This window comes from Tupaia chinensis, unplaced genomic scaffold (genome assembly GCF_000334495.1).
Source record: "Tupaia chinensis unplaced genomic scaffold, TupChi_1.0 Scaffold000325_1, whole genome shotgun sequence".
NCBI classification, from domain to species: Eukaryota; Metazoa; Chordata; class Mammalia; order Scandentia; family Tupaiidae; genus Tupaia; species Tupaia belangeri.
This window is the reverse complement of record NW_006159819.1, coordinates 33,980-51,829: the sequence shown is the minus strand read 5'-3', so window position 1 is coordinate 51,829 and position 17,850 is coordinate 33,980. Positions and strand designations below refer to the sequence as shown.

Sequence of the window (17,850 nt, the reverse complement as noted above, 5' to 3'; positions counted from 1 at the left end):
TTGTAATTATCTATGAGACAAAAGGTGAAAAATCCCTCGACGAATTTGTTTTGTCTTAACACTATAGATAATGGGATTCATTACAGGGGGTGCCAGTAGATAGATATTGGCCATAATGACATGTACAATTGGAGGGGCATGCTTGGCAAAGCGGTGAGTCATGGACACTCCCACCATGGGAACATAGAGAACCAAGACAGCTAAGATGTGGGACATACAGTTATTGAGGGCGCGGAGTCTTTCAACATGGGAGCTAATTCTCAGCACGCTTTTCAGGATGAGTACATAAGAAAGCAAGATAAGCATGGGGTCCAGGATAATAATGAACAGAGTCGCTACAAGTCCATACCAACTATTGATAGTAGTGTCAGCACACACTGTTTTAATCATGTCCTGATGGAGGCAGTAAGAGTGGGAAAGATTATGGGAACCACAAAAGGGAAGCCGTATCAGCAGGATCAACCCAGGAATTATAGGCAGAATGCAGCGGCAGATGATGGCTAGTCCTATTCTACTGATGACCTGGTTGGTGAGAATGGAGGCATAGTGGAGGGGCCGACAGATGGCCACATAACGATCAAAGGACATGACCAATAGCACAGAAGATTCCATGAAGGAAAATGCATGGATGAAGAAGAACTGAGTAAAGCAAGCCTCAAAACTGATTTTAGAAGCATTGAACCACAGGATCCCCATGACTGTAGGCAGAGTGGTTAGAGTGAGCCCTAGATCTGTCAGGGCCAACATAGACAGGAACAAGTACATGGGCTCATGCAGGGAAGGTTCTGCCCTGATGACAGCCAGTATGGTGGTGTTGCCCATGATAGAAACAGTGTAGAAACAGCAGAAAGGAATAGAGATCCAGGTATGGAAGGCCTCAAAGCCAGGAATTCCTGTGAGAATGAAGTAGAAAGGGACTTCACTGGAGTTAGTGGCCAAAATCATGACTGAAATAGATAGCCAGAGAACAGACTTCTTTGCCCAATCTGAAAAAACAAACAAACAAAAAAGGGTAACATAAGGATTTGAGTAAATGTTCTATGTCCACTTGAACTCACAATGTAAAATATTGTTTAGAAAGATATGGGGAAGAGAAGAGATGTAGAAAATGTGTCAACAGTATTTTTTTATTTTTGTTTTTTCGAACTCATAACTTGTCATCTCTTTTTCAACCACCAAGTTCTGAGCATGAGGTGGTCATTTGGTTTTTGTTTGTTTGTTTGCTTTTATCTTTTAAAAGAAAACTTTAACTTTTATTTATTTTGCATTTATTTACTGAACATCATTAAAGCATGCATTATATAGTGGCTTAATCATACAAGCTATTGTCAACAAATAATTTTCCACTTTTTATTTCCTATACATTCATCTACATAATTATTTTTCCCCTATTTCTCACTCTCTGCCATTCTAACCCTCTTCTTATATTGTCTCTGGTATATAAAGTTGTTTCTATTCCTTCCCTCCCCACATTTTGTTGATTCCCAAAGTATCTAAATCTAAATACTTTCAATCAAAAGTACTGCTGAAATATACACACCTGTGAACACATGTCTGATTTTAGTCATGAGATTCTGCAAGTAGAATGAACTTACTGTAATTCAAGGACTTTTTGACCTGTTCAGAAAATACTTTTCTTTTCTGTTGGGTAGTCTAGGAGAGTTTTATTGCTGTTAAAAGTATTAGCTGTGGAGAAGAGTTAATTGCAGAGCATTGTTTGATGGCACGACGCAAGGAAAAAAAGAGTGAGCTACAACCAGTACATTTTCATTGCAATTTTAAGACAGTTATTTAATCATTTAAGTCAACCAAACATCAAAAAGAGAAATGAGTTAAGGCAAACAAAAGGAAAAATATAATGCCTGTTTCAAAAAACAGAAGTTCTTTGATAAAACTGTTAAGACCAGAAGTTAGAGGACCTTTTTATTTCTTGGCAGAAGAACCAGAATAGGCCCATTACATGAGTCAAACATGACATTCTATTGCTGAGGTATATATCAACAGGAACTATGTTAAAAGGTTTATCTACTGAGCACTCTCTGGGAAAGACTGCAATTATGATTAGAAATATGTCTGTGAAACTGCCTCACAGGACTGAATGTAGGAAACAGAACCTCTCAGTACATAAATTATATCTTTTAGATCAGCCGATACTTTGCTGTGAACTTGTTAAGCTCATATTCACTGAGGTTTGAATAAACTATTTCATGTATTTGATTTTATTATTGCTATCTGGTAAGACCTCCTTGTATTTTCTTTTTAACTTACAGGTTAAAAACTCAAGAAATAATAATTTGCTCTTCCTGCCCACCAACAGATAGTCTAAATCAGTATTCAGTAACCTCTGTGTATTGAAAGCTGTCATCATTGTTATCATAACCACTTTAAAGGGGGGTGAGGGGCAGATTGAGGAAACAGGAGGAGAGGACAGAAAGGGAAGAAATCCTAGGCTGTAGAAATCAGAATCCTTCCTCCTGGTCTATCACTTAACTAGCATTGACTTCAATTTCAAGAGTGCATCCATCTCTGAGAAAGCTTCTCCTGGTGCACTTCATCCTGAAATTATGTTACCCCAGAAAGTCCCTTGTGGTAATCCTGTTGCAGTTTTCCAATGCACCACACTAGTGGGTTTGTGGAAAGTCCTTCAGCCCTGCCCTTCCTTTCACAAGCTCTGGAGTGTCTTCTATCTCTGTTCAGTTCACAGGGATCCCATTCAGCCTCACTTCTTATGCTATCTTTTTGGCCTTCTTTGACCAGGTACTTCACCTGTATCTGCTTTATAGGAGTCTTCAGGTTTCTGTAGAACTTAGCCTGCTGAATGGGAGCATTTGTATAACATTTTCAGATCCTCAGGGGAGGGAGTAGAATCCTTTTTAACAGTTGCCCCAGGGACTGAAGCAAGACTTATCTGTGTAATTTACACTTCTCTGCATCACTAAGAGACACACAAAAAAATCAGAGATCCTGTGCTGATTTTTCAAAGATAAACTGAGAAAAATCAAAACCAAAAATAATATGAACCATTTAACAAACAAAAATTTTGTGTAAAAAGCCAGTTTTTTCACATGTGCTTTTAAAAAAAAATAATTTTTATATCTTTTTCTTTCTTTTTTTTTTTTAGAGGTTGTTATAGGGCACGTGCACTCACCAGACAGACAGAGACAGAGAGACAGAAAGCGAGAAATCACCCTCCCAGGAGGGATGGCCATGCCGTAATCCCTTCGCCTCCATTCTCCTCTCAGGATCTTGGGCACGCATGCACTTGCGCCCAGAGTGAGTTTAGGCCACCAGGTCCGGGACTCGAACCGTGGTCAACTATTTGGGAGTCCGGCGACATAGCCATTACACTAACTGCTGGTCCCTTTTTATATCATATTTAAATGTGTTGTTATCCAATTCCTATCAATAGGATAATCATTACTATTGTAAAGAAGATCGATATACCTATCACCTCACATAGCAACTATTTTGTGACAGAGCAGCTATAAATTACTTCTCTAATAATAATCCCTAATACAACAAATTTTAAATTCAGTCACATGTTCTACATTGAAACTCTAGACTTGTTCATGCTAAACTTCTGCTTTAATTTATATCTCATTTCTTCTCATCCTATCCTGCAACCCTAGGTCTCCATTGTTTTCAGTTTCTGTTTCTGTTCATGTAAGCACTTTTATTTTCCCTTTTTAAAAAATTTCCCGTACATAAAATAATTCAGTATTTTTCTTTCAGTATCTGATTTACTTTACTGCCGCGCAACTGACGACTCCAGAGACGGTCTTCTCTTCAGCACTTTATTTCCCCAGGCTATGTTACAGAAGTTCTTCCCTTCCTCCCCAACCCTAGGACCTTATAAAGGAACCCTAGCCAATCGGGACGTTGTCCACGTGTGCGGAAATCAGTTCTCGGGTAGGGATTGGCTGCATGTGATGTTCCCGTGCTCTCCACGCTCCCCACTGCCCTACTTCCTTAAAGTTGTTTACTGCTTTGAGCGCTCAGCGGGCTTCCGTTGAGCGCCATTTTGAAATAGGCGCTGAGGGCCATGGGCGGGGGTGCTCCACACTTTACTAAGCATAATGTCTATCAGGAGCATGACTTTTTTTACAAGTTTTTGCAATAGAGTGTGTGCCCTCATCAGAGAGAAAGAGACATAAACGGTGAAAGGGAAAGTGAGAAATCACCCCCCAGGTAGATGGTCACACTGCAATCCCTTCTCCACTCTCCTCCAGGGATCTTGGGCATGCATATACACTCACTCAGCCTTATTATTAAGCCACTGGGTCTAGGATTCGAATTGTGGTCAGCCATATGTGACCACTATACCAACTGTTGGCCCCTACATTCACACTTTTTTTATTTAATTTTCTTTTATACATTCAATCACATTATTTAGCTTACAAAGTGAATACTCCATCATTTGAACATTTCTCCCTAGCCAGTTGATAAACTATAAAATTATGTTCAACAAATACCACTTTTCTTTGTTTCACTAATGCTTTACCTCTCTATTTTTCTTCTAAATGTCCTTCTGAGGACATTTGCAGACTCTACTCTTTCACACACACTATACATGGTAGAAACACAGTAAATGAATGTGAATAACATTCACACTTTTGACACACAATTCTAGAAGTTAGAGTTTTCTTTTACAGTAGAGAATTGGGGAGGGGGGATTTTAAATGAACTAATTACTGGCCAGTGAGTGGCATGGTGTTTAAAGCACGGGATACTGGGCAGCCAGCTCCACAGTTCAAGCCAATGCTTTGCAGCTTGAAAAACATGCTGGGCATGTGCGCATGCATATCCAAAATCCCTAGAGGAGAATGGAAGAGAAGGGAGGGTTGTGATGTGACCTTCCTGCTTAGGGATGATTTCTCACTTTCACCCTCTCTGTCTCTCTCTGGCAAATGTATACACTTTGTGACATAAGTCTACAAATAAATTGTATAAAGTGAATAAATAAATAAATATAAATATAAAATGATAAAGAGTTATTTTTCATATGAAAGACTAGACCAGCAACATTCCAGCACAGATTTCTGTCACAAGTTGTGTTTTGTTTTGCTTAGGTTTTATTTTCTTCCAAATAGTTGTAAAGATAAAGGTGGAATCATAAAAGTAGACCGATGAAAGTGAAATTAAGGATCAGAGAACATTCTGTTTATTTCTTTTATAATAGAACAATTTAGGGGACTAGCAAATGGCATAATATTTACTTCTCTGGACTCCCACTTAGTGGACCACAGATCAAGTCCCAAACCTGACAGCTTGAAACTCATGACAGGCATGTGTGTGTATACGCTCGAAATTCCAAGAGGAGAATGTAAATGATGGGACTGTGACCAGGCCATCCCCCTGGGGGTTGATATCTCACTTTCTTTCTCTCTGTCTGTCTCTGTGTCTCTGGTGAGAGCATGTGCCCTATACCAAAAATCTCTTGCTAAAAAAATCACATAATAGAACAAACTTTTTTTCTTTTACAAATCTGATTTATTTTCTTTTCAAAAACATATCTTTTCTCCAATATATTCTGTGAATCATTTTCTTACAGAAGTACAAATATTGTATTTTCTTATCATAGTGCTTATGAGTAAAGAAAATAGGTATTTAAAGTCCAATTTAGTTTTTGAGATGGTACATGTATTTATATCCATGGTTTGATTATTACACATGGAATACATACTTTGAAAAATGACACTGTACCCTACAAAGATAAACAATAGTTATATAGTTAAATCAGAAATTTAAATAAAATTATTTTAAAAACAAGATGTGTAGAAAATCCTAATACGCTGGTAATTAGAAATAAGTGGAGCATACCACTTATTTAGAAGAATTAAATTAAAGTACAGAAGATGTTATTTGGGCCAGAAAGAACATAGGTTGTTTGTTGAGGCTATGTAAACAAATATGCAGTCGTTGTTTAGGCACTCGCTACAAGAATAAATAAATCCATCATATTTAAACTATTTGTAAAAGATGACATGCATGTGTAAATAAACTAATCTGAACCATATTTTATAAGGTTAATTTGAGGGACCAGTAGATGGCATATAGGTTTTGTCGCTGTATTACCACATAGTCGACCGTGGTTTGAGTCCTGGATCTGGTGGCTTGAAAGTCAAGCTGGGCACATGTGTGTGCATGCCTGAAAGCTGAAAGGAGAAGAAAGAATGAGGTGTGGCAGGACCAGCAGTTACCGTAATGGTTATGTGGCTTGACTCCCATGTAGTCGACTGCGGTTCGCGTCCCGGACTCGGTAGCTTAAAACTCACGCTGGGCGCGTGTGTGTACATGCCCAAGATCCTGAGGGGAGACTGGAGGAAAAGGGATTGTGGCATGGCCATCCTCCCGGGGGGTGATTTCTCGCTTTCTGTCTCTATGTCTCTCTCTGCCTGGCGAGTGCACGCGCTCTACAGTGAAAACCTCTCAAAAAAAAAAATAATGAGGTGTGGCAATGTCCCCTGGGGAGTGATTTTTCACTTTCTATCTCTCTGTCTCTTTCTATCTCTCTGGTGAGCACATAGGCCCTATAGTTAAAATCTCAAAAAAAAAAAAAAAGTTTAATTTGAACATTCACTAATTGTACAACTCAGGGCTGCCTCTCTTGCCTCCATACCAGTTAAGTGGTACACAATTCTCACTATTGCAATTCTGGTATACTACCTTCAGGGATAGAGCCACACAATCCCCTAAAGTACAACATGGTTTTTCTATTTAGATAATGAAATACACAATTCAGGTTATCATAATTGAATGCTATTTTAGGAAAGCCACTGAGCCTAGACAGGCCCAAAATAAGCACAAAGAAACTATAGTTTTCAAAATGTGAAATAGGCCATCACTAAAGGCCAAAATTCGTTTAGTCAAGGAAGACATGTCCACGAGTTTAATTAGAATAAGTGCACAGGATTTGACCCGGTATGGCGGACTATGGTTAGGCAACTAGGTCTCACATGACTGACCATGTGGTTTGAGTCCTGGAACCAGCAGCTTAAGAAACACACAGGGCACATTTGCATGCTTGCACAAAAATCTAGAAAGGATAGATGGAAGAAAAGGGATTGCAGTATTTCCATTCCATATAGGTGTGCTATATTGATATAGGTGCTAAACTGACATATTTGTATATTTGTGTTCTTAGACTATGAGTAGTGAAGATTGACACATGACTCTACAACCCAAACCCTTATGGAACAGAACAGAGATGACAATGGAAAATGATAAACAATGGGATGAATACAGCCCAGTTTTCTAGAAAGTATCCTTGAGTAACTAAAACGTCACTAAAACCTGAATGACTGATGATTTAGGTGGTGAATGTAGAGCATGTTTTTATTTTTTAAATTGAAAATTTAATTTCTCCCTTTTGAAAAAAATGCAAATTTTTTGTTGTAACTTTTTTGATAGACACTGCTCTGACTTCCAATGAAAAAGTTATATAAATCTAATCCTTAGTCCTCATGTCTTGAGGTCAGAATTCAAAAGACTTACCATAAGCAAATTAAGATTTCCTTCTGAGATTCTGATAGTTTAGAATGAAGTAAACGCAATGGGGAGTGTCAGTTGATGACCATGGAATGCTGGTGCTCTAGAGGGAAGGGCTTAGACTTACTGTAGAGATTGCCCCAATGTACCTCTTAGTCCATCTATATTTTTTCTTATTTGAATTCCTAATTCTCAGATTACTGGTGACTTTTTATTTCCAGTTCTTGCCCCTGAGGTACTTGTCTATTCTTCAGGTGCAAAAGTGCCCAATATAACTTCACCAACTCCTTCCTTCATGTTCCTTCCCTCTGTTTTTTTTTTTTAAGATAAAGAAAAATGTTCATTTCTCAAGGCAATAAAATTCCACATTATAAAATATTTTCATTAGCATATTTTTCATGTCTTCAGGAATACTTTGACTCCATCTTGAGGAAATGTATGTGTACATACATACCTATTGAAAAGAGAACTGTAGAATGGAATAGGTGTTAGCAAATGCTCTCTTTTTTCCTGGTGGGATTAACAGCTGACATATGGTTTGTCAATGTTGAAGGGACTGAGGGTCTGTAAGAACAAATCCATTGTTCAGTGTGATGTAGTGAGGAGCACTGATAACTATATATGAGGGTAAATGAAATAATTTGATTACTCATTGAATATACATTGTATCATTTATGACTGCTTTCTCCTAGAAAATTCAAGCATAAACCCAGAACTTGACAAATAACTCTAAAAGAAAGAATAGATTTGAAAATGGAAATACAATGTGCCTGGAGCACTGAAAAGACCTTCACCGTCAAATAGATTCAAAGGATGAAACCTATACCCACTTACTGTTAATAAGAGTTGTAGCACTTAAATTTCATTAAAAATGCTTACACTCTCACTGCAGATAAAATGCTTCTAACAAACTTAAAAGTAAAAACAAAATGTTAAGTATGAAAAAATAACCACAAGGACCTGGCAGGCGAAGAGAAGCAAGACAATGTACAGTTAGATAAGCACATAAAAAGTTCATAGTGTGTGTGCATTAGTTTCAGGAAAAAAATAGGTATGTTGTTGGGTTGGAGAATAATGACAGGTATGAGTAGATAGGCTGTTACGGTTTATTAGATACTATGGGAAAGCAAGAGAAAATAAACATAAATCAAAATGGGAACTTGGGAGGAAAAAACAAGGAGCCAGAGCAAGTGTTACTGCACCACAGGCAGTGGTCCCCCGAAGAGAAGATTTCCTACTTCAAAGTCCCTGTGACTCTCTGAAGGAAGATCTGAACTTCTCACTGATAAACAATTGCAGTGTTTAGAATAGTGGAATAAATGTTATAATTCCCTTAAAACTTGTGGCTGTAAAAAACGCAGGAGGAGCTATATACATGAGGGAAAGTACTTAACTCAAATCACTTCCTGCTCAAATTTTTTCTGACACATTCAAAAGGATGCAAGTATGTGCTTTTAACTGTTATTTATCCATCAGCCATCAAAGCCGATTACATATTATTTTACAACATAGTAGGAGTTGGAGGGAAGTTTAAGTAACTACTTCATCAAAACCTGGAAAGGCAAAACAGATACATTAATCTTATAATCTCTTCTCACTGTGATTTAGGGAGATGAGATCAAATGAAAATGGAACTTTGAAGAGAAAGCAGAAGATAAAGCCAGAAGCTAGTGGAAACCACAACTGAAACAGAGTAGTGTGATTAAAATTAGGAAGACCAAGAACTAATGATAATGGGTAGGTAAGAATGGCTGTTGGTGAAATATGATTAAGAACCAAAATATCATGAATAAATGCAAGAAAAGAGAAAGATGCATGAATTATGGCACTGAAAAACATAGACATGCAAGGATTTTATTATAAGAAAAGCAGATATGTGATGTATAGGATATAGAGCATCACCTCTGTTTACATTACAAATACAGGAGACAACCCACTATGTTCAACTTTCATTACTGTAATGTGATTCATACATGGTTGAAAATCACATTACAACTCTCCGTAGTTCCGAAATAATGTTTTTATATTTTAGTATTTTAAGATACAATTGAAGGGGCCAGAACATGGCATAATGGTTATGTCACTGACTCCCACACTGTCGACCACAGTCTGAGTCACAGACCCAGAGGCTTAAAAATCATGGCAGCTGCGTGTGGATGGAGGGCCCCAAAAAACAAAAGGAGAATAAAGGAGAAGGTATCATGGAGTGGCCATACCCACTGTAGGGTGATTTCTCACTTTCTAGTTCTCTAAGTCTCCAGTCCTCCCAACAAGTGCACACACTCTATAGCAATAAAAATATCTCTGAAAAAATAAAGCTATGGGAACCAGCAGTTAGCGTAATGGCTATGTAGCTGGACTCCCACGTAGTCAACCGCAGTTCACATCCCGGACCCGGTGGCTTAAAACTCACACCAGGCTCATGTGCGTGCGTGCCCAAGATCCCAAGAAGAGAATGGAGGAGAAGGGATTGCGGCATGGCCATCCTCTCTGGGGGGTGATTTCTCACTTTCTGTCTCTATGTTTCTCTCTGTCTGTCTGGCGAGCACATGTGCCCTATAGCAAAAACCTCTCAAAAAAATAAAAAATAAAAAAATAAGATATGACTCAAAAGTGAAAAGTATATAAACATACTTTAAGCAATATGATGTTTTGAAATATGTGTATATTGTGAAATAGTTAAATAAAACAAAATGCATTATGATCTCACTTGTCCTTTTTGTTGTGGTACCAAAGACCCTCAACAACACCATATTGTAATTATTTATGAGATAAAAGGTGAAAAATCTCTCGACGAATTTGTTTGGTCTTAACACTGTAGATAATGGGGTTCATTACAGGCGGTATCAGTAGACAGATGTTGGCCATAATGACATGTACAATTGGTGGGGCATGCTTAGCAAAGCGGTGAGTCGTGGACACTCCCACCATGGGTACATAGAAAACCAAGACAGCTAAGATGTGGGACATACAATTATTGAGGGCCCGGAGTCTTTCCACATGAGAGCCAATTCTCAGCACACTTCTCAGGATTAGTCCATAGGAGAGCATGATGAGCAAGGAGTCCAGCATGTTAATGGATATAGCTAGAAAAAACCCATACCAATTGTTGATGGTGGTGTCAGCACACACCAGGTGAATCATGTCTGGATGGAAACAGTAGGAGTGGGAAAGTTTATGGGAGCTGCAAAAGGGAAGCCGTATCAGTAGGACCAACCCAGGAATAACAGCCAGAACACAGCGGCATATGATGGCTAGTCCTATTCTTCTGATGACCTGGTTAGTGAGGATGGAGGCATAGTGGAGGGGCCGGCAGATAGCCACATAACGGTCAAAAGACATGGCCAACAACACAGAAGATTCCATAAAGGAGAACGAATGGACGAAGAAGAATTGAGCAAAGCAAGCCTCAAAACTGATTTTAGAGGCATTAAACCACAGGATCCCCATGACTGTAGGCAGAGTGGTGAAGGTGAGCCCCAGATCTGTCAGGGCCAACATAGACAGGAACAGGTACATGGGCTCATGCAGGGAAGGTTCTGCTCTGATAACAGCCAGTACGATGGTGTTGCCCATGATAGAAACAGTGTAGAAACAACAGAATGGAATGGAGATCCAGGTATGAAAGACCTCAACGCCAGGAATGACCAGGAGAATGAAGTAGAAGGGGAGTTCACTGGAGTTAGTGACCAAAATCATGACTGAACGAGGCAGCCACAGAAAATAATTCTTTCCCAAATCTGGAAAAAAAAAAGTGGGGAACATAAGTATTTGAGTAAGTGTTGTATTATCACTGAACTCATTCTGTAATGTAATGTCCAGGAGAACATGGGGAGAAGGGTATCTAAAAAAAGAGTTAACAATATTTTACTATTTTTGTTTTTCTGAACTATTAACTTGTCATCTCTTTTCAACCAATAAGATCAGAACATGAAATGGTGTGTTTTAAACCAAGGACTTGATGACCTATTCTGAAAACAGTTTTCTTTGCAGCTGAGAAGTATAGGACAGTTTTATTTGTAGGAAATAGTAGTTGTGTAGAAGACATAACAGCAGAGCATTGTTTGACGCCATGAGGCAAAGAAAACTTGAGTGATCTGCAACCAGTAAAAGCAATTTTAAGACAGTTATGAAATTTTGTAAGTCAACCAAACCTCAAAAAGAGAAAGGCACTTAGGCAAACAAGAGGAAAAATAAAATGCATATTTTCAAAAAACAGAAGTTTTTTTAAAGTACTTTCAGAGACCAGATGTTAGAAGACCTTTTTTATTTGTTGGCAGAAAGTCCAAAATAGGCCCTTGCCTGAGTCAAACATGACATTATATTGCTGAGATATATGTCAAAAGGAACTTTGTTAAAAGATTAATCTAGTAAGCACTTTTGGGAGAAATGGAAATCATGATTAGAAACATGTTATTAAAATTGCCTGATAGGATTGAATATTGGAAACAGATCCTCTTAGTAGATAAAGCAGTTATATCTTTAGAACACCCTATAGTTTGCTATGAATCTTTTAAGCTCATATTCACCGAGGTTTAAATAAACTATCCCATGTATTTGATTTTATTATTGCTATCTGGCAAGACATTCTAGAGAGTTTTTAAACTTGCAGTTTAAACATTCAAAAAAAAAAATTACTATTCCTTCTTACCACCAGGTGTTCTGAATCAGCACTCAGTAACTTCTGTGTGTTGAGGGCTGTCATCATTGTTATCTTAACCACTTTGAAGAGAGTTAGATTTAGGAACCAGGAGAAGGCAGAAAGAGAGGAAAGCCCAGTCTGTGGAAACCAGAATTCCTCCTCCTGACCCCTCACTAATCGGCTTGGTTTAGGCTTCAATAGTGAGTCCATCTCTGAGAAAGCTTCTCTTGGTGCCCTTCATTCTGAAATTATGCTTCCCAAGAAAAATCTCCTCTGCTAATTCTGTTTGGATTGCACAAAGGCATAGCCCTAGTAGGTTTGTGGAACATGATCTAAAATTTTAGGTCACGTCTCCCAAGGTCCTTACCCTGCCTGCTCTTCCTTCCACAAGCTCTGGAGATCTTCTATCTCTGTTCAGTTCACAGGGATCCCATTCAACCTCACTTCCTATCCCATCTTCCTGACATTCCTTGACCAGTTACTTCACTTATATCTGCTTTCCAGGAATCATCAGGCTCCTGTAGAACTTACCCTGCTGAATAGAAGCATTTGTATAACATTTTTAGATCCTCAGGAGAGAGAGTAGAATCCTTTCTAACAGTTGCCCCAGGGACAAATCAAGACATATTTATGTAACTTACACGTCGCCATATCACTAACAGGCACAGAAAACAGCAGAGATTCTGTGCTGATTGTTCAAAAATAACCTAGGAAAAATCAATACCAAAAGTAATACAAAAGCAAACCATTTAACAAACAAAATATTTTGTGTAAACAGCCATTTATTCCACATGTACTCTTTATTTCAGATTTCAACATGTTGTTATGAGGTATCTATAAATACCACAATCATTATTATTGTAAAGCAGATTGACCCACCTACCATCTCGCACAGTGACAATTCTGTGCCACCACTTACAAGGTCACCAGTGATTGTATTTAGGGACCACTTTAGTCCAAAATAGCCTCATCAGTACTCGGTTACTTTGCAACGTCACTATTTCAAAATAAGGATAAGGTCACAGATTCCAGGCAGCCTTGAAATTTTTTTTTTTGAGAGATTTTTGCCATAGGGGGTGTGCACTCGCCAGACAGACAGAGAGAGACAGAGAGACAGAAAGCGAGAAATAACTCCCTGGGGGGATAGCCACGCTGCAATCCCTTCTCCTCCATTCTCCTCTTGGAATCTTGGGCACACACACACACACACACACACACACACACAGCGTGAGTTTTAGCCACCTGGTCCGGGACGCGAACCGCGGTCAACTATATGGGAGTCCAGCGACATAGCCATTACGCTAACTGCTGGTCCTGCAGACTTGAATTTTTAAGGGACACAATCCTACCCAGGACACATGATAAAACCATCCTGGCTGTCATCACTTTGATATAGTGGCTAAAGTGACATATTTATATATCTGAGTTCTTAAGACTATGAGTAGTGAAGATTGACACATGACTCTACAACACACACCCTTATGGAACAGAATAGAGATGAACAACGTGCAAACAATTAACAATTTTGTGATCGTCGCCCATTTTTCTGAAATGCTTCCTTGAGGAGCTGAAAAGTCACTAAAACCTGTGTGGCTAATGGTTTGAGTAGTGAATGTAGATCATATTTTTCAAGATTGAAAATTTAGCACCTCCCTTTGTGGAAAAAAAATATGAATTTTGTTGCTTATAACTTTTTTGACAAACAATGCTCTGACTTCCAAAGGAAAAATTTAAAAGACTAATTCTTTTTATTAATTTTAAATGTATTTATTTTACATTCATTCGTTGTACACAATTACAGCTTACAAAATTGGCTTCCCATCCAGAATACACTTCATATTGGCTCAGTCAAGGATAGTACCACATATGTTATTGTCAACACATAATTTTGCATTTATTTCTTATATATTTTGCTTCTATTTTTCTCCTTGAATCCTTCCCACTTGCCTTCTTCCATTCCCTAACCTCCTGCCACACTGTCTCTGGTATCTACATTTGCTTTCCATTTTTTTTTCACATTTTATTGATTCACAAAATATTTTCAGTATCATGTAATTAATCTCTGTTCTGTTGTACATGTAGTGTTACTGTGGTCTGATCTTACCATTTACATTCTGGAAGTTAACATTCAACATTATTATTGATCTTTCCAGACTTGTCTATTCCATAAAGTTGACCATTTTATTTGCTGCTTTTGTACTCTTAGTTCTGGGTGTTTGTTTCTAATTTTCCTAGTATAGCACTCCCTTCAGAATTCTTGGAGAGTTTGTCTAGTGTTGGTAAATTCTTTCAAGTTTTGTTTTTTTGACAATGTTTTTTTGTCTTTTCTTCCCACAAGAAGGATAATCTTGCTGAGTATAGTATTCTTGCTTGAAATTTTTTTTCACTTAATACTTTGAATATATTTCCCATTCTTTCCTTATTTACATTGTTTCTGATGAGAGCTCTGATGTTAGCCTGATGGAATATCCTTTGTAAGTATCTTGACATTTCTCTCTGTCAATTTTAGTATGTTGTCTTTGTGGATTTGGTCAATCTGGCTATGATGTGCCTTGGAGATCTCCTGGGTTGATTCCATTTGTGGTCTTTAGTATTTTGGGGGTCTGGATATTTTGATGCTCTCCAGGCTTTGAAAGTTGTCTTCCAGGATTTCATGAAAGAGATTATCAATGTCCTTATTCATTTCTTCACCTTCTGGGATACAGATTATCTGGATGTTTGGGCATTTATTGGTATCTAGTATTTCTCGTATACTATTCTCATTTTAGAGGGGGTTCCTTTCTCAATTATTTTGGTGAAATTTTCTAGGTTAGAGGATCTGTCTTCTACATCTGAGATTTGATCTTCTGTATGATCTAATCTGCTTTTAATACTTTCAAGGGAGGTTTTGTAAAATTAATTAATTTATTTTTTATTTCATTTTCTTTTATACATTCCATTACATTATTTAGCTTACAAAGTAAATATTTCAACAGGTGAACATTTCTCCCTAGTCCAGTTGATAAAACTATAAAATATCTTCAAAGATAATACCACATTTCTTTGTCCCATTAGTGCTTTGCCTCCCTATTTTTCTTCTAAATGTCCTTCCTCAAACCCTACTCTTTCACACACACTATATCTGGTATGTACATCCATATACTGGGAGGTTTTGATCCTGTATTACAATACTCATATCTGACAGTTCCATTTGACTCTTTTTATAAAAGATGTGTGTTTCTTCTTTCAAATAGTGCAAGAGCTTCCTTACCTCCTGTAACTCATTGTCCCTTTTATCCTGCACCTTCTGGAGTTTGCTGTCTCTCTTCTCTTGCATCTCTGTTATTTTGTCACTATGAATATTCTGAATTTTTTATCTGACATTTCCATGAGTTCCATTGTACTGTCTGTGGATGATGAAGAGTTATTCTTTTCCTTTTGAGGAGAGTTATTTTATTGGTTTTTCATATTTCTTGTGCCTCTGCAGTGGTTTCTGGTCATCTGATGGACTATATATTTCTTCCTAATTTCTTGGAGTTGAATGTGAGCATTCAGAGTCATGCAGGAGAAGATGATCTGCAATCTCTCTGTAGTTCCATTTCCTTGATGCTCCCCAAGCAATCTGTACTTTTAAAATTGGAACTGGATATTAAAAGGGCTGGCCAGTTTCAGTGACATCTTGGCTGACCTGAGGGGTTTAAACAGAGTTTGGAGGCATGCAGGAGAGAAGCTGTGCTCTCTCTGAAGCTCTTTCCTTCTCCCTGCTGCTCACTCTATGGTCTCTCTTCTCTGAATTTTAGTCATTTTGTGATGCGTTCACTTTTGACTAATTTGTGGGAGGTTTCTGCAACTATAAGCTCATGTGGTTCCCTTTACCGTGAGGTACTTCTGTGCCAATTTCTCTCCTCTACTGTGTTTTGTAATGTGGTATCCACAGAAAGAGGTTTCAATTCAGATGTATGAAGAGGAGTTTTTTCCAATTGTGTAGCAGGTCCAGTGAGAATTGAGGATTTCTCTCACCCTGTCCAGATTGTAGGGTGTGGAGGGTGAAGTTAGAAGCAGAAAATCTTCAATTGCCTTACTCCACAAAATTCTAATTCTTATTCTTCCCATGCTTTGAGGTCAGAATTCAATAATTGATCCCAAGTAAATTAGTATGTCCACTTGGAAGGCTGAGAGAGTACAATGAAGTAAACACAATGGGAGTGTCAATTGACGGCAGTGGTGCTGGTGCTCCAGGGGGGAGAGGGGCTTGGACTTGGTCTAGTGATGACCGCAATGTTCCTTGTAGTCCATTTATGCTATTTCTTAGTTGAGTTCCTAATTCTTGGATTCTGCTGCCTTTTAATTTCCAGTTCTTTTCCCTGAGGTTCTTGTCTATTCTATCAAGGGCAAAAGTGTCCAATATAACCTCATCAATTTCTTTCTTCATCTTACTCCTCTCCATTTGCTTATTTAAATTTCTCAATTAAGTAAGATTCCTAAGTGATACAGAATTTTCATTTACTTATTTTTCATGCCTTTAGTAATAATTTGAATCCATCTCCAGGAAATATATGTGTACACACATTCCCTCTGAATAGAGAACTGTAGGACAGAATAGGTGTTAGCAGATGCTTTCTTTATTGCCTGATGGTGTGAATAGCTGACATATGGTTTGTACATGTAGAAGCTACTGGGAGTCTGTAAGAAAGAACCCATTGTTCAATGGAATGTGGTGAAGAGCCCTGATAATAAATATGAGAGAACATGACATAAGTTGATCACTCACTGAATATAAATTATATCATTTATGATTATTTTTCTGCTAGACATTCAAGCAGAAACCAGGAACTTGGCAGATAACTCTAAACGAAAGAATTGGTTTGAAAATGGAAAATACAGCAGTGTGCCTGGAGCCCTGAAAATCCCTTCACAGTCAGTCATACAGATTCAAAGGATGAAACCTATGTTAAGCTAATGTTAGTAAAAGTTACAGCACTTAAGTGTAATGTAAAATGTTTACACCCTCATTGCAGATAATCAGCTTCTATCAAACTTAAAAGTAAAAACAAAATTCTGGGACCAGCAGTTAGCATAATGGCTATGTCGCTGGATTCCCATGTAATCGACAGCAGTTCGCATCCCAGACCCAGTGGCTTAAACTCATGCCTGGCGTGCGTGCATGCCCTAGATCCCAAAAGGAGAGTGGAGGAAAAGGGATTGCCATGTGGCCATCCCCCTCTCTGTCTGTCTCTCTGTCTTTCTGGCACACACATGCACCCTATAGCAAAAACCTCTCCAGAAAAAGAAAAAAATAATAATAAAAAGTAAAAACAAAATGGCTAAGTATGAAAAAGTAACCAAGAGGACCTGGCACCACAAGAGAAGCAAGAATAAACAATTTGCTAAGTACCTATAAAGTCTATAGTGTGCATTAGTTCCATGAAGAAAAGTAATATGTTGTTGTGTTAGGGAATAATAGTAAGGATGAAAAGATAGGCTGCTACTCTTCATTAAAGAAGCTGACAAAGCAAAAGAAAATAAAAGTAAATCATACATCAGTGGACTCCCACACAGTCAACTATGGTTTGAGTCCCTTTGAGTCCTGGACCAGGAGGCTTAAACTCACACCAGGCACATGTGCATGCCCAAGATCCCAAGAAGAGAATGGAGAAGAGATTGCGGTTTGGCCATTCTCCTGGAAAGTGATTTCTCACTTTCTGTTTCTCTGGCATGTGCCCTATAGCAAAAACCTCTTA

The 17,850-nt window shown here is 38.2% G+C and overlaps 2 protein-coding genes across 2 annotated transcripts; both read right to left on the bottom strand.

Moving 5' to 3' along the window:
- Positions 1-6: 6 nt before the first annotated feature.
- Positions 7-945, bottom strand: LOC102471418 (olfactory receptor 51Q1). Its single transcript, XM_006151714.1, has one exon. The coding sequence runs from the start codon at positions 943-945 to the stop codon at positions 7-9; it is 939 nt and encodes a 312-aa protein (XP_006151776.1).
- Positions 946-10,248: 9,303 nt separating this feature from the next.
- On the bottom strand, positions 10,249-11,187 carry LOC102470990 (olfactory receptor 51Q1-like). The gene has a single exon (XM_014589038.1). The coding sequence runs from the start codon at positions 11,185-11,187 to the stop codon at positions 10,249-10,251; it is 939 nt and encodes a 312-aa protein (XP_014444524.1).
- Between the last annotated feature and the right edge of the window lie 6,663 nt (positions 11,188-17,850).